This window comes from Petromyzon marinus, unplaced genomic scaffold, assembly GCF_048934315.1.
Source record: "Petromyzon marinus isolate PM22_M1 ecotype Great Lakes invasive population unplaced genomic scaffold, UKy_Petmar_22M1.pri1.0 PM_G_Scaffold_131, whole genome shotgun sequence".
Classification (NCBI taxonomy): domain Eukaryota; kingdom Metazoa; phylum Chordata; class Hyperoartia; order Petromyzontiformes; family Petromyzontidae; genus Petromyzon; species Petromyzon marinus.
Window position 1 is genome coordinate 313,375 of NW_027422686.1, and position 22,260 is coordinate 335,634.

The 22,260-nt window shown below is 52.9% G+C and overlaps 1 protein-coding gene across 1 annotated transcript in view; it reads right to left on the minus strand.

Moving 5' to 3' along the window:
* Positions 1–21,691, minus strand: part of LOC142909683 (TPR and ankyrin repeat-containing protein 1-like) — a 33,324-nt gene extending 11,633 nt beyond the window's left edge. The window contains exons 1-14 of the mRNA XM_076059818.1: positions 21,405–21,691; positions 20,201–20,349; positions 17,916–18,030; positions 16,644–16,800; positions 15,634–15,758; positions 15,062–15,163; positions 12,150–12,285; positions 8,874–11,494; positions 6,637–6,877; positions 5,747–5,946; positions 4,389–4,526; positions 3,964–4,125; positions 1,257–1,419; positions 597–685 (exon numbers count right to left, since the gene is read on the minus strand). Of these exons, the coding sequence (XP_075915933.1) occupies positions 597–685; positions 1,257–1,419; positions 3,964–4,125; positions 4,389–4,526; positions 5,747–5,946; positions 6,637–6,877; positions 8,874–11,494; positions 12,150–12,285; positions 15,062–15,163; positions 15,634–15,758; positions 16,644–16,800; positions 17,916–18,030; positions 20,201–20,349; positions 21,405–21,449 (4,443 nt within the window). The 5' untranslated portion in view covers positions 21,450–21,691. The remainder of the gene's footprint in view (positions 1–596; positions 686–1,256; positions 1,420–3,963; positions 4,126–4,388; positions 4,527–5,746; positions 5,947–6,636; positions 6,878–8,873; positions 11,495–12,149; positions 12,286–15,061; positions 15,164–15,633; positions 15,759–16,643; positions 16,801–17,915; positions 18,031–20,200; positions 20,350–21,404) is intronic.
* Positions 21,692–22,260: the final 569 nt, after the last annotated feature.

Below are 22,260 nucleotides of genomic sequence, written 5' to 3' on the forward strand. Positions count from 1 at the left end.
CGTCATCACACGTGCGTGTGTGTGTGTGCGTGCGATTCCTCGCGTCTTATTTTGCGTTGCAAAATATGAACGCCTCCGGTATAATGCCAGCAAGGGTAAAACCTTGTTTTTTATCATCTCAAAACTGGCAAAAGGGTCGCCGTGGAAATGTTTTAGCTCTGCTATGTTCTGAGTGGGCCACCTCTGCCAAAGGCCTTGGGTTACAAGATGTTAAATACCTCGCCTGGGATACAGGAAGTTGTGGGTTCAATCGCGACCCTGATGCCTGGAGTTTGCATGTCTCCCTCCCTCTATCTCTCTCTCTCTATTCGTGGACGCATGGAGTTTTCTCCGGGCACTCCGATTTTTCCCTCCACGTTGATCAATGTGCGTTAACAGGATTTGGCTGCTAGATTAGCCAGCGCATTGAGCTTTGATTTGTGGCCAGGTTGCTTCCGAAAAAGAGCTCTACAACTCAGTGGGCCTTGCCTGGTCAAATAAAAAAGCTCAGTTTAGTGAAATTGGTAACCGCGAATTCAATAACAAGCACTGGCAAGCGACGGCTGGACTGCCACGCTGAGGCCCAGGTGTCCAGACCGAGCTGTCTTGGCACTCACCTTCCAGCGACGATGCTTGAAAAAGAAATCTCCCTGAGCGTTCCACTCCTCCGGCGTGGAAGAGCGCACAAAGACACCATCATCCAGGCCTGCAGGGCATAAGACAAAGGTCTCCCGTATAGCCTTAACAGACTGTTGGGGAAAGTGCTGTTAAGCGAGCTAAATCTTACAATGAGAGGAGAGAGGCAGGAGAGAGCGTGGAGGGCGGTGGGGTGAGATGAGAGGGGAGAGGCGGGAGAGGACATGGAGGTGAGTATGGTGAGATGAGAGGGAGAGGCAGGAGAGGACATGGAGGTGAGTATGGTGAGATGAGAGGGAGAGGCAGGAGAGGACATGGAGGTGAGTATGGTGAGATGAGAGGGGAGAGGCAGGAGAGGACATGGAGGTGAGTATGGTAAGATGAGAGGCAGGAGAGGACATGGAGGTGAGTATGGTGAGATGAGAGGGGAGAGGCAGGAGAGGACATGGAGGTGAGTATGGTGAGATGAGAGGGGAGAGCAGGAGAATGGAGAGTGCCGTGGAGTGAGACGAGTGCTAGTCAGTGGCTGAATGGAGGCTCTTGGGACAAGCAGGATCGTGCGAGCGCAAGTTGGACGGCCGATCGGCTCGGGAGCCGGCGGAGCGTTATCGCCGAAGCGGCGACGCGACTCCGCCACCCACCCTCCTCTTCGCCCGGGGTGGCACGGACGAGCGTGACGAGGTTCCTCCCGACGAGGTAGCGGAACATGGGCGTGCGCTTCTCCTCGTGGTCATCGAACACCCACAGGTTGACCCGGGCGCGCGTCACCGCCGTGTACAGGCGCTTGAGCTCGCCGACAAGCACCTGGGGGAATGGATACGGCGCGGTGAGCCGGCGCGCCGGCGTCGCCGCGTGGCCTCGGTAAAACCCCCTTGGCAAGTGGAAACCCTGCCGCTCGGTGTAGCCGCCGCCCTCCGCAGCGTGTGTGTGCGTGTCTGTGTATGTGTGTCTGTGTGTGTGTGTGTCTGTGTGTGTGTCTGTGCGTGTGTCTGTGTGTGTCTGTGTGTCTGTGTGTGTGTGTCTGTGTGTCTGTGTGTGTGTGTCTGTGTGTGTGTGTCTGTGTGTCTGTGTGTGTGTGTGTCTGTGTGTGTGTGTGTGTCTGTGTGTGTGTGTGTCTGTGTGTGTGTGTGTCTGTGTGTCTGTGTGTGTGTGTCTGTGTGTGTGTGTCTGTGTGTGTGTGTCTGTGTGTCTGTGTGTGTGTGTCTGTGTGTGTGTGCGAGAGACGTGCCGAGCGTGCGGAGGCGCCCGGCGCGTAGCGTCGAACGTCTTTCACGCCGTACGTAGCCAACCGACCTTCGTAGGAGGCGCGTGGGATGAAGAACAACGAAACTGAACAACGCGAGAAGCGGTCCTGAAGAAGGAGGGGCGTTTCAGAGAGCTGTGAAAGCGCACCCTGAAGGCGCGCGATGCGGCGGCCGTCTTTGTTCAACGGGCCAGCCAAAGGCCGCTGCAAGAGTGGGGCGGAGTTTGCGGCGATGGTTTGCGCTCGGTGACGAGATCAGCGATGGTTTTGACACAAACCGTTCCAGCTTGCCAATTTTCACGAGGGTACAAAAAAATGAAACCCCCGCGCCAATTTTCACCCCGGGGGATTCTTCAAATGCCTTTTCATCGAACAATGTCGATGACGGCAACGGTTTGCGTTTGACAGAGTGCCACCTCCCTCCTGTACGCTGGGTCGTCCCAGAGTGCTGTACACCTTACATCTATCTATATTCTTGGTTCTTTCGGTAAAGTCACCACCACGTAGAAGGGAAACAATAAAATTATAAAAAAATAATTAAAATAAAATTCTCATGACGTTTCGACTGCAGCACAAGCAATCATCATCAGGTGTGAAAACCACAGCGAGAAAATTTGAAAAAAAGTGGTGCTAACGTTAAAAATAACCGCCACTTGTTTCAAATTTTCTTGCTGTGGTTTTCACACCTGATGGTGATTGCTTGTGTTGCAGTCGAAACGTCGTGAGAAATTTATTGTTTTATTTTTTTTATTGTTTCCCTTCTACGTGGTGACTTTACCGAAAGAACCAATAATATGAATCCCTGCAGTCACGAAAGCTTTAAATAAAAAATCTTACATCTAATCTCAGATGAGGTCAAGCGCCAATTCACAAGGTGACTCGGCACTTGACCCGCCAACAGGCATGAGTCTGCCAGTCGCGGGCGATGATTACTGCCACGTGTAATCGCCACTGAGTAATCGCCTGGAATATTTGCTCAATATGCTCATCAGTTCTAAGAAGCTAAGCTGGTATTTGGGCCTGGCTAGTGCTTCCACGCGTGACCGCCATGCATAACACGTGCTGGAGGCCGCAGAGCTCCGTGATGAGCAGCAGTGGGAGAGGTGTAGCAACATCAAATTGTTATACTGCGCTTCCATGCTCACACGTCTAAGCTCCCCGACTTCGTCAACTGACGTTGACCGGCGTGGTGAAGTATGGTCAAATCACCCCCCCCCCCACCACAGCCCGCCTGGCCAATGGGGAGGCCCTCATCCAGCAGCGGAGTGACGAGACGGCCGAATGTGCGCACGGGGTTCAAGCGCTGCTCCGAAGTCGACTCGGGTTTGTGAACGTCAGGTGGAGAGGCCCTGTGGGGGGGCGAACGCTCGGCACGGTCAGCGGTGTCGGTGGAGCCGGCTTTGTGTGCGGCGGCAACGACGTCAATAACCGGACGACGCGTCCCGTTCAACCAGATCTGTTGCCGCCGTGTGAAAAATAAAGTCGCTTTTAAAAACTTCCTGTCTACCGCAAGGCACTCTGGGAATGCGCGATCTGAGAAGCGTTGCGTGACGGGGAATGTGAGAAGTGCTTTCACGTGGAGGACAGGGATGTGCGGGTGCCACAGTGGCGAGATGTTAACTATCTCGCGTGGTACAGAGAAGGTCACTGGTTCCATCCCCAAGCCTGGCACCTGTGTATTTGGAGTTTGCCTGTTTCTCCCCCGTGGGCATGTGGATTTCTCTCCGTTTCCACATTTAGAAACATGCATTTGGAGTATTTGGCTGAGGAAAAATGAAATCCACATCATAAGCTAATTCACTGAGCTATGATTTGTGGCCAGGCCGCTTCTGAAAAAGAGCTGTGTAGCTCAGTGGGCCTTGCCTGGCATGATTTGCCACAAGTACTGTGTGTGGTGGTTAATGCAGACTTGATGCCTTGCAAAATGTTTCTATTTTTAAACCTCCTGTTTAATTTCCCAGAAAGGGTTAAAACCTTTTCTTATTTTTAATTATGTAAAAAAAACATCTTTAAAATATCAACAAAGGAGAGGTATCGTCCGCTTGCTTTGTGTTGTGCAGCGATAGCTGGCCAGACAAGCGAGCGACCGTTAGCGAGGAGCCGACCTTGTGGGCAATGGGGTCAAAGTTGAGAGGGCGGGAGCCGGGCAGCAGCACCTCCTCCTCCAGCAACGTCTCCTCCAGCGGCCGCGGCGAGGGCACGGTGCCGGCGTCGTCGCTGCGGGCAGGCGCCTCGTACGAGTTCACCACCCGCCACTCCTTGGTTGCCTGCGCACGGCCCCCCCCGCGGGCGTAAAGAACGCGGCCGGAGCGAGGAGGGTCGGCGGGGACGCGCGCACGCCAGACGCACGAGCGAGAGAACGAGACGAGCGGAAAGAGTTGAGCCGGCGTGACCAGAAGGAGGGCGAAGACGTGCCGCCAGGGCATGATGGCCGCACCGAGGAGTCCCCTGACAAGGAGGGAAAGGTGGCAATATCGGGGACACGTGCAACGGGCACCAAGCGGAGGCCGTGGGGGGGGGGGAAGCTCGCCTCCGAGTCGGAGAAGAAGTTGTAGAGGAGAACGTCGTCAAACTCCAGCCCCTTGGCCTCGTAGACGGTGAGCACCAGGCCCAGGCTCAGCTCCTCTGGGAGCTGCTCCTTGGCTTTCTCATTACAAACCAGGATCACCTGTCGCGCGCAAGAGGCAAAGGTACCCCCTGTAGCGGCACCACGCAAGACTATTGGGGCGAGTGGCTCTGCTGAGCACGAGGGGGGTGGTGGTGGTGGCCAGCACCACGCCCGGCCGCCTTTGTTTCCCAAGCGCTGAAGTTTACACGCTGCACAAGATGGTCCTTTAAGGCTGAATCGACCAGTAATGGAACCCAGGTTTCCGGCTGATATCCACTACACCATGCGTGTTTACCTGTGTAATGACTCGCGTGTAAGGGGGCATACGTGCACACTCACAAGCAGGCGATAACAATGCGCTACGTGTAGACGAGCCCTAACCTGCACCGAGCACTCCTTACGCTCGAGTACGGGCTCGGCTTGGAACTGCGAGGCTACATCTGAACACTAGCACGGTTGGTTACGTACGGAGGCGAAAGAAGTTCAACGTACGTTACATCCAGAGGTATCTCGGTAACAAATCGTTCGGGCCCATTTCTCAAACGAGGGTGCCATGCGCTTCGTACGCGAGTGGAAAGCTAAGACACGTACAAACCGCTGTTGCTAACTGGTAACTGATCCGATAACCGGCTTGAGCAACGATTACCGGTTATGAAAGTTTAGGAAACGGCAACCGATTCCAGTGGAACTTTTAAGTAACGAATGCACCGATTGGCGCACACGCGGACGTACAAACCTCACGGCGGCCTAGATCACCCCTCGGTTACATTTGTCCTAGTTACTGGGTCGAAAAGAGATAGAGGGGCAAGCCCTGCAATTGATTTATTGCTCATGCCACTTCCGGAAGAAGGGCTTCCAATAGAGGGTATCTGGCATTGTCTCCTAAGCTAACGTCTTGGAAGGAGGAGGCGTACCCTCACTTGATCCCACCACGCGTAACCTGCCAGTCGACTGCGGTGTGCCCGTGTGTATTGCAGAGTGGATAGTGGGGGAGGGGAGGGATTTGAAAAACCTGCTCCATTGTTGCAGCTGCTGTGCCCCGGAATCAACGACCGCTGGATTGCAAGTCCAGCGTGCTGCCTATGACACCCACCGCGGCAGGCAGCTCCCTTCGTTCCCGAGTTTAAAAGGTTACGTTTACTGCTGCAGATATCTACACGTGCCGAAAACCGGTTCAGACCGCTTTATACCGGTTTCATACCGGTTTCCACCAGGTTGTACACGGATTACAGATGACAAAAAAAACAAAGCCGACCTCCGCCGCCCAATGGCAAACAAACCTGGTGCGCCCCGAACTCTATGGGCTGGGCGCGGCGCTGGTGGCCTCGCAGCAGGATGGCCAGGTCCTCGGAGCTGCACGAGTCGAGCAGGACGGGCAGCGGCCCCGCGAACAGCCCCTGGTCCCGTGGCAGCCAGTCCAGCGACTCGGGGAAGAAGTGCTGGAGCAGGTCCACGACGCTGGAGGCGAACGCCAGGATGCCTGGCGCGAAGGGACGCAGGGGGCACGTGGGAGAGGAAGGACCGGCGGTGGTTACGTGGGGGGGGGGGATCGTGCGGAGGCCGCGTGTTAACGGACCAAGTGTTTAAACTCGTGGTCCCGACCTGAGAAGAAGGCGCGGCTTGACTTTGCGCCGAGGTTGTCGCGTTTTTAATAGCATTACGAGAACCGGCGATACTCAGCAGCAGTAACTAATTGGCACGTTTTGATTACGTGACAAACCTTACCAATTTGCTGTGTTGGGTGGTGGTGGGTTTAATGACGCATTTTCACATTTACGCAATCTAATAATGGTTGCGAAAAGCCTCCATGTTAAACTATCTGCTGCAGGCTTCACCGTTCAATGAGCCCGACTAGTTTTGCTCCCGGCTGCATTCACGGAAGGGCGGCGGTGTACGGCAAAAAAGGGCCCTTCCCCAATAACCACAGCGGATTCATTAGATGCCGGTTCAGAGCCCGAGTCCAACCAGCTCGCTCAAGCCGACTCTGCCACACGGAGCCAAGGAGAGTCACCGAACACGGGCGGACGCCCCCCCCAAGGGCGCGTACCTCGCGCCGGGGACATCCGCAGACCCGGACCTCGGTGGCAGCGACGGCGGCTCGGCGTGCCACCCGCCTGCCCCCCCCCCCCCCCGCCCAGGCGCAGGCCTGTACGTGTTCGCGAGCGCTCACCCGAGTGCGAGCGGTAGTTCTGGCAGAGCTCGTACAGACGCTTGGGCTTGCGCACGTCGATGCGCGAGCGACGCGCCGCGCCGCCGCCGCCGCCGCTTGGCGGGAGGCTGGCGAAGTGGAAGAGCGAACGCAGCTCGCTGAAACGGAACGCCACGCCGCGCACGATGCTCTGGGCCGTGTCCCCCGTGAGGAACATGGCGTTGGGGTCGGCGCAGCAGCGCATGAGCAACGCCAGCTCGGCCTGCGCACGGGACACGGTGGAGTGGTGGTGGGTGGAGGGGGCGAAGGGGGGGCGGCGGTCGCAGGTGACGGCGCTCGGTCAGTCGGCACCTACTTTGCCGTCGTCTCTCCACCGTCAACGTCCTCCCGCTGCTGGGCAAACGCCTCCCGGCGGTGTCGGCGGCTCTTCGCCGTCGCTTCTCCGAATCGCCGTCGTCTGTCTACACCGCTTTCTCCTTCCTTGGAACCTCTACTCCGCCGTTAGTCTCGCCCGTCAGTCCCCCGACGTCCTAGCCGGATGTCCCGGCCCAGGGTCTATCTCAGCGTTTTTATTTTGTGGGAGACGTTTGTTCCGCTCTTTTTGATTCCCAAGTGTTGCTTCACACTTTGGCCCGTCGCTCCTGGTTATTTTCACCAATGGCGTGCTGTACACCTCCCTAACCTTGCTATTTAGTTATGGACCCGGTTAATGCTCTGTGGGTCACCGTGGTGAAATACAAGAATCCACACGTGCGCAATGCAGTTTAACACGTCACGTAGGCTTTCGCGACCAATATCATCCGTAATAGAGGTTTTTGGGTTAAATCGCGTAAATATATAAATGTGTCGTCAAAACAGCCAACTAGTAAGGATTGTCACGTAAACAGAACGTGGCCAATTCATCACTAGTACAGCACTAGTGTGTAGTGTCATGTATAGTAGTGTAGTGTATAATGTAGTGTATAGTGTAGTGTATAGTAGTGTATAGTGTAGTGTATAGTGTAGTGTATAGTAGTGTAGTGTATAGTGTTGTGTACTAGTACAGCACACCGGTTGTGCGTTGGAGAGCCAAGCCACAACATTTACAGTCTGAGTACCGTGACGTTTCGCCAGTAATTACAATTAGCTTCATCAGGCAACAGCCAGATTTGTGGAAAAGTCTTACTGTTCCGTTCCTTATATAGAGGCATAGATGTGTTGACCACGCAGCTGGGCTCTTGCACAATTGACGGGGGGGGGGGGGGGGGATTACTGAGGCAACGTACATTATGCATGTGCATTATGCGAGGCCTTTGAACTTGTCCTTCCTCTTTATTATTCATTGTTTATTAAAATAGCCCTACCAATGGCAATCCCTATTGAAGTACGCTGCTCTTTGTAGGCACGCATTTAAATAACGTGTTATTTGATGATTCGCTAACCACGCAGCACTAAGGCGGTAGCGAATCATCAAGCTCGTCCCTTGGTGTGGACCAATCAGTTTCAAGGACAATGCCACATATATTATCATAGTGTGTGTTTTTTGTTTGCATTTTGACTGCAGGTATTGTGGTTAATGCAGTAACATTAATCCTTGTAAAAAGGTTTCAGTTTTGTTGCCAGAAAAAAAAGGGGAAAACCCTATTATTTTATTTTGGTACTGGCAAAGGAGGTCTAATGATGTAAATTCTGATCTCGTCCGAAATTCTTATCTAGGTACCAATTTTCATAATTTTTCAGATGCATCCAAAAATCAGGAACACATCTCCAAATGTGCCCTGAGATCTGGAGATCTGTAAAAAAAAGAGCTTTATAGTTCATATTCTTGGTTCTTTCGGTAAAGTCCTTTCATTTCGGGTCTTAATTGATTGTTCACGCTTACGGTGGCTTTCAGACCGCATCCATTATTTTCGTCTCCCCCCTCCTCTTTTCCAAACATAGATGGACTCGTCCATCTGAACAAACTTGTCAAATCGCTCTGCGTGGTGCTGACGTTAAGAAAAAAACGCCACTTTTTTCAAATTTTCTTGCTGTGGTTTTCACACCTGATGATGATTGCTTGTGTTGCAGTCGAAACGTCGTGATGGTTTTATTTTTATTATTTTATCGTTTCCCTTCAACGTGGTGACTTTATCGAAAGAACCAAGAATATGAATCCCTGCAGTCACGAAAGCTTTAAATCAAAATTTAGCTTCATAGCTCATCGGATTCCTCCAATGCAAATAAACGTTCCGATTCCGACCGACTTAACGCGTGCACCGGCACGGTTGATTTTGCACCTGCGTGAAGTCCTGGATCTCGTCCCCGTAGAGCTCATGTATTGACCAAGGCGTGACCTCGAGCCGGCAGAGGCGAGAGTAGATGTGGAACACCAGGTCCTCCTCGTCAAAGAAGCACCTCTGGGACTTGACGTGCTGGTAGGCGCGGAACAGCCGATGCACCTCGCCACGGTCCCCGGTGAAGTTTGGCGCCCGCTTCCGGCCCAGCTCCTCGTAGTGCTCCAAACCGAGGACCCCGTTGGGGCTCTGGAGGGCCTCCACGGAGCCCTTTACGAAAGACTTGATCTCCATCCACACCGTGGCAGGGTTATACGGGCTCTTCCCCTTCACCATGGCGGGCCAGATGTCGCTCGTGAACACTTCGTACGTCACGAACTTCCTGGGGTCCTCTTTTTTGGATTCGTGAAGTTTGCCGATGTCCGCCCGGTGGTCTTCCTCGTCGTCAGGATCCTCTTCCATCGCGTCTTCTGCGTCGCCGAGGCCCAAAATGTCGTCGTCCATGGACCACCCGCGGACGGCTTCCTTTAAGCTCCCGTCTCCGTTCCTGGCAAAGAACGGGTTCGCGAGCGACGCGTCGAGCAGCAGGAGGAGTTGTCGCGAGTTCAAGAAGAGCGGAAAGTTCTCGTCTTTGACGTCCTGGAGCCTGTACACGCCGCTGATGTCAACGGGCGAGTAGTGCCGGGTGCCGGTGGTAGATTTGGACAGTTCCACAAAGTTCCTTTGCGCCTCTCGAGACAGCACGTGGTTCTTGGTGACAAACAGCTGATGAAGATGTTCACAAATTGGAGCGGCGCCTCCCTCGGGCTGGTGACTTGCGAGCCGTGCGGCACCGAGCTCGGCCGCAGGTTCCAAGAAATCATTTCCTCGGTCGACGTCGAAAAGCTCTGAAGCATGGAGGCAAGCTTCTCGTTCCGGCTCGCGCGTTCCCTTTCGGCCGGTATCACCTACACAGCCGTTCTTCACGGGGCAGTCAAACGCAACGTCCTCCCCGACTCCCGCGTCGTCCGGCAACGGAGGCGGCGGAAGCGCGGCCTTCGGGATCCACGGCTCTCCCCGGAGCGCGGTCGTCTGCCAATACCTGTCGAACGTGTTCCACAGCCGGTACATCAGGCACGTGGTCTTGCCGGTGCCCGAGCGGCCAACGAGGATGATGGCTTCCGAGGGCGTGGGGTTCAGGTTGATGACCGAGTGCTCCAGCTCTCCCACGCGGAACGGGTATTCGATCGTCTGCTCGGGGCAGCGCAGGACGTTGAGCGCCACGGTCGTGCCGAAGGTGTGGAACTTCTCGATGTTGTACTCGTTCTCCATCGTGCTCGCCGGAGGAAAGTAATCCCGGGCTTCCGCCGACACGGGCCGGGCACCGGTGGAGCCGCCCGCCTTGACGAAGAGCAGCGGGTACCTCCGCCGCACGTTCTGCTGCGAGGGGAACGATGCTCGCTCGATGCCCTTCAGCTTGCGGCGGAGCGAGCAGGACGTCCCACGGTCGCAGGAGGAAATGATCCTCTTTATTCTGTGGTCGAGTTGCTTGTGATCAAGGACAATGTCCCAAATGCGGATGATCTCGCTGTAGACTTCTCCAGTCGTCTCTCCTCCCGAAGTAGACTCTTCGGAGCCGGTGATTTTCTCGGGCTTGGCACTGCAACGTGGCGAAAAGTCGATCGCCAATTCCCAAAGCAGCCTGGCGGCCCTGTCTACCCTGGCCTCAAACAGCCTGATCTCGCTGGACTCGGCGACGCCTTTCACTTTCTTGATGCGGTGAAGGTGCCAGTCACCGTTGCCCAGCGAGTAAATCACCCTCACGATATTCCTCCTCGCGGCGCGCGGGAGGCTCTTGTCGTTGAGGGTTCTGAGGGCGTCGCGAGTGCACTCGATCTCCCAGGTCAGCGATTCGAAGTCAGGGCCCGCCGTGCCATCGTCACCGTCGTCGTCGCCGCCGCCGTCCCCGACACCGTCCTCGTCGCGGGCGTCTTCGCCGTCGGACAAACCGTCCGCTTCGTCGGGCGCATCCGGAGGGCCGCCGCCGCCGCCGGCTTGGCGTTCGGCGACGCTCGGGGGCGGCTCGGCGGCCGTCGGCGCGGGAGACGCCGGCTCCGCGGATCTCGCCGCCCGCGTCTCCGCGGGGTCGTACTCCTCGATGAGCCCTTCGATTTCTCGGGCCAAGGCGTCTCGGGCCAAACTGACCGCATCCTCCTTCGCGGCGTCCACTTTTTCCACGTCGCCGTCGTCGTCGTCCTCCCCCGCCTCCTCGACCGTTTCGCCCACGGGATCGGAGGCGAGCGCCTCGGGCCCGGCCGCCCTCCTGCGCTCCGGCGGGCGCCTGCGTCTCCCGCCGTCGCGTCCGCTCCCGCCGCCGCCGCCGCCTTTCTGCTCGCGGGCGAGGCTGTTCCACGTCCGCACGCGGGGGTCTTTCGGCCCGACGCCCCAGAACGCGCGCCTCCCCGCCTTGTTGCGGCACGCGCCGTCGACGCGGCACGCGGCGAGCAGGCGCAGTATCTCGTCGTGGCGCTTCGAGGGCGGCGAAGAGAAGACGAGGTGCAGCAGGGAGTTGCCGCCCGCGTCCCTCGCGTTGACGTTCGGGGCTTTCTCCAAGAGCAGCTTCAGGACGCGCAGCCCCTCTTCGTCTGGCGACAGATAAAAAAACACGGCGCAAACCGATAAGCAGCTCCTGAGAAACGCGGTTCTCTGCGCCAATCGCCCGGAGGCGCGCCTCCCGACCCTGTCGGTTCTCGCGAGCTAAGCAGGCGCCGAGCCCGCGACGTGGCCCGGGTGGCGAACTGACGTGCCGGCCAGTTTGCCCGTAGACGGCCGCTCACCGCCACGTGGCGGAGTTAGACTGATGGCCTTAATCTTAGTTGTCTTGTGGTTGTTGTTGTTGTTGTTATTTGACTTGCATCCCACTGGGATTTTTGCACACAGCGTTGGTGTACGGTGCTATTTCAGGAATATTTTGATATTTTTGTTCCTGTATTTTCTGTTTGCACAGTCAACACAAAGTCACTTTAAGATGTTTTCTTGTTCATGTTTTTTGTTTGTTGCGGTTGCACCCGATTCAAGAGCCGAATGGCTCACAGGGCTATACCAAATAAATGAACTATGAACTATGTACTGTAATAAAGAAGTTGCCTATCCAAAGTGTCTCCAGAACCCACCACACATAACGGCGCAAAATTAATTAAACATACGTGCAATACAATAGCACCCCTGGGTTAACACACACTCTTACGCGTTTCCCACTTGCGCACCTCGAAGAATCACCGCGCACTTCTTGCTACTTACCATCAATGCCCTTGTAAAGGATGAGGATCATCGCGGCGTGCAAGGGGTTGGCGCCGATGGAGGCGGGCTTCGCGCCGTGGCTGAGGAGCCACGTGACCAAAACGGCGATCCACTTCTCTTGACCCGGGGCCAGCAGCTGTGGCAAGAGGACACTGGTCAAAAAGTACACGGGAGGGCCCTCCACACGCCAGTTCACCACGGGTCTCCTCCCTTGAAACCGTTCTCGCTTAGGTTAAGTCAAAAGTGATTTGCCTACCCCAAATTAGTTGAAGCGGTGCTCATCTGCTGTTTCACGGCCCTAGCCAGCGGTGTAAACTCTGCGTTTCTACGGTGGGAGGGCGAGTCGATCCACACGCCAACTGCCGCTGACATCCTCACAAAGTGGTTGCTCATTTTAAAGTTTTGATTTAAAGCTTTCGTGACTGCAGAGAGAGATTCATATTCTTGGTTCTTTCGGTAAAGTCACCACCACGTAGAAGGGAAACAATAAAATACGTGACTTTACCGAAAGAACCAAAGAAGATGAATCATTGCAGTCACGAAAGCTTTAAATCGAAATAAAATTCTCACGACGTTTCGACTGCAACACAAAAGCAATCATCATCAGGTGTGAAAACCACAGCAAGAATTTTTTTTTTTCAAATTTTCTTGCTGTGGTTTTCACAGCTGATGATGATTGCTTTGTTATCAAACGGTTGAGGGGTGATGATGATGGGTGAAGTGAACTCCCAACCAGGATTAGAACTCACAGCCCTCTAACTGGGAGCCGTTTGCTCTGCCACTGAGCCACCCGGCAGGTTGCTTAGATCACAATCACCGCCTAATAAGACACGGATGAGAAACGCAGAGAGCCGCTGGGAAAACACCGGAAAATAAAAGCTGGAAATTACGCAAAAAATCACAGCGAGACATCCGTTGGAATGCACCGAGAGACAGGGAGAGGGAACAACGTCGATTAGAGAATAATCACGCGTTAGAGGCTGCTGTATATTTGACTTTTCCAAAAAAGAATTAAAAAAATGCGATCTTGTCTGTCCCTTGTAGACATTTGTGTGTTATCTTTGAGTTCCAAGAGTTAAAAAAAACAGATGCAGCAAAAAATAAATTAGCACAGTAGTTGGAAATCGAACAGGCTTGGTGGCTTGGAATGATAACAAGTTCACGTGAACCTGGGAAACGCCTTCCTCGAGCACAGGCATCACCAGAGAGGCCATACCCTGCTGTTTGAACTGTGCCCAAGACAGGGAACTGGCCACACTCAGTATCTGAACATTAATTTAGAATACATCCTGGTGATTGGAGTCGAAACGTTGATAATGACAGCCACCGCATATGAATATTCTTGATCATGGTATTAAACTTAACTTTGATGAGGACATACGACTACATGGCAATGCAGCTCAGGGTAAAAAAGGTTTTGACTATTTTGCATGACCTTATGAACAATCACCGACAGGTTGAGTCAGCCTACAGTGCGAATGCACTAGTGGCCACGGAAGGTAATGACAAGGGTATCAGTTATGAGTGTGAAGGGACTGGTGGCTACAGGAGGTAATGACAGGGGTATCAGTTGTGAGTGTGAAGGGACTGGTGGCTACGGGAGGTAATGACAGTGGTATCAGTTATGAGTGTGAAGGGACTGGTGGCTACAGGAGGTAATGACAGGGGTATCAGTTGTGAGTGTGAAGGGACTGGTGGCTACGGGAGGTAATGACAGGGGTATCAGTTGTGAGTGTGAAGGGACTGGTGGCTACAGGAGGTAATGACAGGGGTATCAGTTGTGAGTGTGAAGGGACTGGTGGCTACGGGAGGTAATGACAGGGGTATCAGTTGTGAGTGTGAAGGGACTGGTGGCTACGGGAGGTAATGGCAGGGGTATCAGTTGTGAGTGTGAAGGGACTGGTGGCTACAGGAGGTAAGGACAGTGGTATCAGTTGTGAGTGTGAAGGGACTGGTGGCTACAGGAGGTAATGACAGGGGTATCAGTTGTGAGTGTGAAGGGACTGGTGGCTACGGGAGGTAATGACAGGGGTATCAGTTGTGAGTGTGAAGGGACTGGTGGCTACGGGAGGTAATGGCAGGGGTATCAGTTGTGAGTGTGAAGGGACTGGTGGCTACAGGAGGTAATGACAGGGGTATCAGTTGTGAGTGTGAAGGGACTGGTGGCTACGGGAGGTAATGACAGGGGTATCAGTTGTGAGTGTGAAGGGACTGGTGGCTACGGGAGGTAATGGCAGGGGTATCAGTTGTGAGTGTGAAGGGACTGGTGGCTACAGGAGGTAACGACAGTGGTATCAGTTGTGAGTGTGAAGGGACTGGTGGCTACAGGAGATAATGACAGGGGTATCAGTTATGAGTGTGAAGGGACTGGTGGCTACGGGAGGTAATGACAGGGGTATCAGTTGTGAGTGTGAAGGGACTGGTGGCTACGGGAGGTAACGACAGTGGTATCAGTTGTGAGTGTGAAGAGACTGGTGGCTACAGGAGATAATGACAGGGGTATCAGTTATGAGTGTGAAGGGACTGGTGGCTACGGGAGGTAACGACAGGGGTATCAGTTGTGAGTGTGAAGGGACTGGTGGCTACGGGAGGTAACGACAGGGGGAGTCAGCTGTGAGTGTGAAGGGACTGGTGGCTACGGGAGGTAATGACAGGGTTATCCGTTGTGAGTGTGAAGGGACTGGTGGCTACGGGAGGTAACGACAGGGGTATCAGTTATGAGTGTGAAGGGACTGGTGGCTACAGGAGATAATGACAGGGGTATCAGTTATGAGTGTGAAGGGACTGGTGGCTACGGGAGGTAATGACAGGGGTATCAGTTGTGAGTGTGAAGGGACTGGTGGCTACGGGAGGTAATGACAGGGGTATGACCAGAAACATTCTACGGCCACATCGCAAACTCATCGACCCACCTGAAAGAGGGAGTAGAGACTCACTAATGACGCCGGCTCCACTCCCACCACAGAATTTAGGGGTCGGAGGTCATCGGGCGTACACGCCACTATGTACATCTCCTGTTATTTGCACACCGGACACAAATAAAAACCAACATCACCCACACACGTTCCACGACAAGAGGGCTATCCCCCCCCCCCCCCCAAGCATTAACGTCGGCCAGGTTAAAACCAGCACGAGTCGTTGGAAAACACCGCCGTTAATTCGAACAGGGCACGATCACTACGGGAACTGGGCGTGCATCGAACGGATCGCGCAACATTAAAACGCCGCTCGTTGAGCGTTCGCGCGCGTCTAAGACGGCGCGAACGCTGCGCGTGCCAATTCACACGCGCCAAGCTGACGGCAGAACGGAGCGCCGTAAAACCCCCGTCGTTGTGCCGTACGATGCTCCAGGGTGCCCGCAAACGTCGCCTTGCTCTCAGCAGACGCGTGACACGATCCCACGAGGCCGAGCGGGAGATGCCGCCGCGCCCGTAGGGGCATCAGACACGACTGGCGTGCGCGACTCGCGGTCGGCCGCACGTGCCTTCCAGAGGCCCTGCTCTGCCATCTCGCGCAGCAGCTGTTGCCACACTTTCTCCGTGTGCAGCAGCGCTTCTTCTTGAAGCATGCGGAGAACCCCTACGAACAGGCTCTTGTTGTCGGTCTTGCCTGCGGCCAACACAGACAGAAAGGCCACCAAGTCAAGCGTGGGAGCATACGTAAAAGACAAAAACGTAGCAATGTCACACCGTAGGGTGTAAAAACGAAGGGAACATTTACGTGAAAAAAACTACCATTTGTGTGTGCGCGTGTGTGCGCGTGTGTAAACGTGCGTCAGCTGCTGGTGAGAAAAGTGGCGTTCGTGTGCGTGTTGATCATACGTCCATGTGTGTGTCAGCTTCGAGTGAGGAATGCGGTGTTCGTGTGTGTGCGTTCCCAATGTGTACAAAATAACAACGCGCACCGTCCACTTACAGCACCTTGAGATGAAATCACATTTAGATGCACGCTACACAGATCCACATTATCTAGGAGGTGACCTCTGTGTCTAAAACCACACGTGCCTAAGAGATCAAATCACATTTAGATGCACGCTACACAGATCCACATTATCTAGGAGGTGACCTCTGTGTCTAAAACCACACATGCCTAAGAGATCAAATCACATTTAGATGCACGCTACACAGATCCACATTATTTAGGAGGTGACCTCTGTATCTAAAACCACACGTGCCTAAGAGATCAAATCACATTTAGATGCACGCTACACAGATCCACATTATCTAGGAGGTGACCTCTCTGTGTCTAAAACCACACGTGCCTAAGAGATCAAATCACATTTAGATGCACGCTACACAGATCCACATTATCTAGAAGGTGACCTCTGTATATAAAACCACACGTGCCTAAGAGATCAAATCACATTTAGATGCACGCTACACAGATCCACATCATCTAGGAGGTGACCTCTGTATCTAAAACCACACGTGCCTGTGTTGCGGTGTGCCCACAAACCGTATGACATTGCGCCCAATGATCCCAAGGCATACTAACGGTTCATGGCCTTGAACATTTCCATGAGGAATTCAACGGTGAGGTTGACAGTGTGGCCAGAGGAGACAAGCAGGACAGCCAGGCCATGTTGCAGCGCAGCGACCGCTTCCTTTGCCTCGCCCAGCCCAGCGAGCGCCGTGCCCAGCTGATAGTAACCCTGCACACAAAGACAAAGATCCCCCCTTGGAGCCTCAACAGACTTTTGGGGAAAGTGCTGTTTTGCAAACCACCTATGAAGACCAGCGTGGCACACGAGGGGGTGGGTGGCCAGCACCATGCTGGGCTGCCCGTGTCTCCCTAAGTTGCGATTATTTACACAATGCACCAGGTACTCATTTGAGGTCGAATCGAACTCGGCGGAAGCCTAGGAACGGTTCGGATAATGGTCACTGGTGTTGGCAATGAGTGTGGGATTGTTTCCTGAAAAAAACTTTCTATGAAATTGCAGTTCATGTGGGTAGGCAAAGAATTTACCTTGTTTTTTACTTTAAATTTTACTGTGCAACACAGTATAGTAATTAATAAATACATACACTATATAGTTTATACAGTACGGTACTGTAAATTGCTCTGTTATGCTAAATTATCACCATTTCTTGAGACTCCTGGGTAGGGCTAGGCCATTTTTCGACTTACGATGGGGGGGGTCGTCGTAACGCATCTCCGTCGTGAGTCGGGGACTACCCTGTACACCGGGGCAAGGGCCCAGGACAAGTGTGGATATCTCTCACGACAGTTTTAACTGTGGGTGGACATTGAACACAGGTGGTGGGGTCGTTAAGAGCAACGCGCTAAACCGCTGAGACGCTTACTCCACACGTAACACGATCGCCTTCGCCGGGGCTGTGCCAGCCTTAGAGAAGGTGCTTGGTCGGAGCACGTGCACCAACAGCATATGCAGGTTATCTAGGAAATATTTGATACGTGTCTAGATTTGTGTCTGTCTCTGTGTGTCCCTCCCGTCTCTCTCTCTCTGTGTGTGTGTGTGTGGCTGTGTTTCCCTCAACTCCCCGTCTGCGTGACATCCCACATTGCTGTTGAGCGGGCCTATCTCTCCCTGGGGGCTGTAAAACAAATTCCGTTGGGGGGGGCCACATGATGGCACAACTTCCAAATGCATTTGAAAAGCAGTTGGCAATGCCAAAAGGATTATACCAAATATGAATTAACGTAGCATCTGACCAGCGTACATATTTACACAGACGACAATTCGCGTTGTTGACTATGATGATGACTCGTGCAAAGGTGTGGCTTGCCGCCTGCAATGAATACCTTGCACCATTGCCGGTCAGCGTCGATGGACTTGCACGACATGGTCACAGCATCTTCGAATCTCCCCAACTTGACGTAAGTCATGGCCATGTTGCAGAAGAGCAGGGAAACAACTCTGCCAGGAGTCACACGTCAGCTGTCGCTTAATGCCACGACTCGGGGTTTGTTTCACTGAAATCCACTCGCAGCGATTAATGAATGAATGTCATGATTTACAGCAAAGGTCTCTAGTTTTTTTTTTTTAAAGGGCATTTACTGCCAATGCAACAGTTCATCCCACGAAAGCACAAACACCTCCTGGCATAGGCCTGGCCTACAAGGGGGAGCATTATCACCCGTTATTACATCTCGGACCCAGCTGATGCCTGTCTCTATGTGTAGTGGTTGGTGGCACTGTGCCATGAACTCAGTTACCCGGGTTCGATTCCCAGTCACGGCCACCACCAGTGACGATTATCTGAACCGGTCCTGGGCCTCTCCTAGGTCGACTCAGCCTCAAATGAGTACCTGGTGTGGTGTGTAGTAAACATCGCCACTGGGGAGACAAAGGCGGTCGGGCGTGGTGCTGGCCACCCACCCCCTCTTGTGCGGTGCCGGCTTCGTAGGTGCTCGCTAACAGCACTTGCCACTACAGTCTGTTAAGGCTACACGGGGGATCTTTGCCTTTGTATTTTGTCTTGCTGTCTCTCCTGTATCTCTGTATTCCTTTGTCTACCCTCGGTGCCTGTCTCTATTGGTAGTTCTCTTCACTTTAAGTTAATTTCACGAGTTATTTACTGTGGGTACTTTATTTAATGCAATTACACTGATTGTTTTTGGTCTCAGCCAAGAATGATCGGTACAAGTCTAGGCCTAGCCTAATGCATGGTAAATAAACAGTCAAAAGTGACTACTTTCTGTTAAAACAATTACTATTAAAATGTTTCGTGGTATTCATAAACAAGACGGAAGCTTGTGTTGCCTCCGAAACGTCGCGATTTCATTTTTAGTCGTTTTCATTATTTTATTTTTTTACCTAACGTGGGACTTTACCGCAAAAAAACAAAGAGCACGAATCCTTGCAGTCACGGAAAGCTTCAAATCAAATTCTAGATTTGAAGCTTTCGTGACTGCAAGGATTCATAACTCTTTTGGTTTCATTCATGTGTCGGGAGCACAGTTCAGAGACGACCTGGATTATATATACACAGGTTAAGGGAGGGGCTGGGATAAGTTACCCCTTTGATAGCGATCAAAGGAGCACTTGCCCTGAAACGTGAAGCAGGCGTCTTCTTTGGTTCTATCGGTAAAGTCACGTAGAATGAGAATAAAATAATAAATTGATAAAATAAAATAACACAATAAAATTCTCACGACGTTTCGGCCACAACACAAGCGGCCTTCATCAGGTGAAGGGACGAGACTGTCTGGTAGGACAGCGCTGGAGTGAAAGAGCCACGTTCAGATCACGACTTTTAAGCTGTGTGAGAGGAAACAAAGCGCCCTCAACTTTAGCACCACGGATAGCTACGGGCCCCGTTCAGACGGACGAGTTCATTCATGGTCGGAACAGAGGAGGGGGAGAGAGACAGCTTAGAGTCGCGGCATCTCTTCAGAAAGGTGAGAGACTCGATTAGTTGAGCCTTCTTATCCCAGGCGGTTGAGGGAAGGGCGGGGGGGAGGAGTCAGCAAATCAAAGTTCAAATAAAATCCCGACTCGGGATGGTTGCGCAACAAGCGCCGAGTCTCCATCGCACAACGCACAGCAGCTGCTACCTCGCGACCGCGTTCCTTGACCCTGTAACAATCTCACGTTGTGACCTCCAGCCGATCAGCGCCACCACATTGATTATTCTTCTTTGGTTCTTTCGGTAAAGTCACCACCGTCACCACGTAGAATGAGAATGAAATAATAAATTGATAAAATAAAATAACACAATAATAATATTCTAACACGACGTTTCGGCCACAACACAAGCGGCCTTCATCAGGCGAAGGGGACGAGACTGTCTGGTAGGACAGCGCTGTAGTGAGAATATTATTATTGTGTTATTTTATTTTATCAATTTATTATTTTATTCTCATTCTACGTGGTGGTGGTGGTGACTTTACCGAAAGAACCAAAGAAGATGAATCCTTGCAGTCACGAAAGCTTCAAATCGAAATTTAACCACGTTGATTATTATTATTGTCAACGCCGGGGCAATCCCGTGACGACGTACGCGTGTGACCAAGCTGAGATGTCACAAATTCCATTTGGAACCTGCCCGTTAGATGTCACGATATGCGTCTGCATTTGACGATACCTGCCGACAGAGGCGGAGTGGCAGAGTTGCAGGGACAGAGCCTCCTCGTAGATTTTGAGGGCTTCAAGGTAGTAGCCCATGTGAAATAAATCCTTCCCCATCCGATTCATTACGATGGAGAGCGCATCCACTTCTTCTACAAATTCAGCCTGCACACATCACCCAACACAACATCAACACATCACCTGCACACATCACCCAACACTACATCAACACATCACCTGCACACAACATCAGCACATCACCGACAAACATCACCCAACACAACATCAACACATCACCTACACACATCACCTGCACACAACATCAGTACATCACCTGCACACATCACCCAACACTACATCCGCACATCACCTGCACACAACATCAACACATCACCTACACACATCACCTGCACACATCAGTACATCACCTGCACACATCACCTGCACACATCAGTACATCACCTGCACGCAACATCAACACATCACCTGCACACAACATCAGCACATCACCTACACACATCACCCAACACAACATCAACACATCACCTACACACATCACCTGCACACAACATCAGTACATCACCTGCACACATCACCCAACACTACATCAGTACATCACCTACACACATCACCTGCACACAACATCAACACATCACCTGCACACAACATCAGCACATCACCTACACACATCACTCAACACAACATCAACACATCACCAACACACATCACCTGCACACAACATCAGTACATCACCTGCACACATCACCCAACACTACATCAGTACATCACCTACACACATCACCTGCACACAACATCAACACATCACCTACACACATCACCTGCACACAACATCAGTACATCACCTACACACATCACCCAACACTACATCAGTACATCACCTACACACATCACCTGCACACAACATCAGCACATCACCTACACACATCACCTACACACAACATCACCTACACAACAACATCACCTACACACTACATCACCTACACACTACATCACCCACACAACATCACCTACACACTACATCACCTACACACTACATCACCTACACACAACATCACCTACACAACAACATCACCTACACACAACATCACCTACACTACATCACCTACACAACAACATCACCCACACACCACACCACCGTGTGAACCACGTGGTGCACCACCACCACCCCCTCTCCTCTCTCCCCGTGTGCGCCCTCCTACCTGGCTCATCGTTGCCTGCTGACGGGTTCCGCCGATGCCAGCCATTGGCGAGGTTACACGCGAAAAACTATTCCCTCGCGTGGCGGTGCCGGCGGGCTGATAGGAGGGGGAGGTCCGACGTTTCGCGCCGCCGGGCCCGGGGTGACGCGACCCCCAAGCTCGTTTGCGACCACGTGCGAGGCCTTAATAGGGCGCTTTTAGAAAACGTAGCGCGGATAAGGCGACCACGTGACAGCGAGGCTAGAATTCCGTAGAACTGATAAGTGCTGCCCCTCCCCCGTAGACTCCTGTTAATACGCACTGTACTTTAACACGCGCAAGAGTACTGTACCTGCCCCCCTGTTACAGTCGTCCACAAACCCCCCCCAGCTTATAACCAATTTGGTTTCGCCCTCCCCCCCAGCTTGTAACCAATTTGGTTTCGCCCACCCCCCCAGCTTGAAACCAATTTGGTTTCGCCCACCCCCTTAGCTAGTAACCAATTTGGTTTCGCCCACCCCCTTAGCTAGTAACCAATTTGGTTTCGCCCACCCCCTCAGCTTGTAACCAATTTGGTTTCGCCCACCCCCCCTCAGCTTGTAACCAATTTGGTTTCGCCCTCCCCCCCAGCTTGTAACCAATTTGGTTTCGCCCACCCCCTCAGCTAGTAACCAATTTGGTTTCGCCCACCCCCTCAGCTTGTAACCAATTTGGTTTCGCCCACCCCCCCCAGCTTGTAACCAATTTGGTTCCGCCCACCCCCCCCAGCTTATAACCAGAATCAGAATCAGAAAGGGTTTTATTCGCCATGTAAGTTCACACCGACACGGAATTTACTTTGGCAGGATGGTGCATACATTCAACATATAGGAATCTA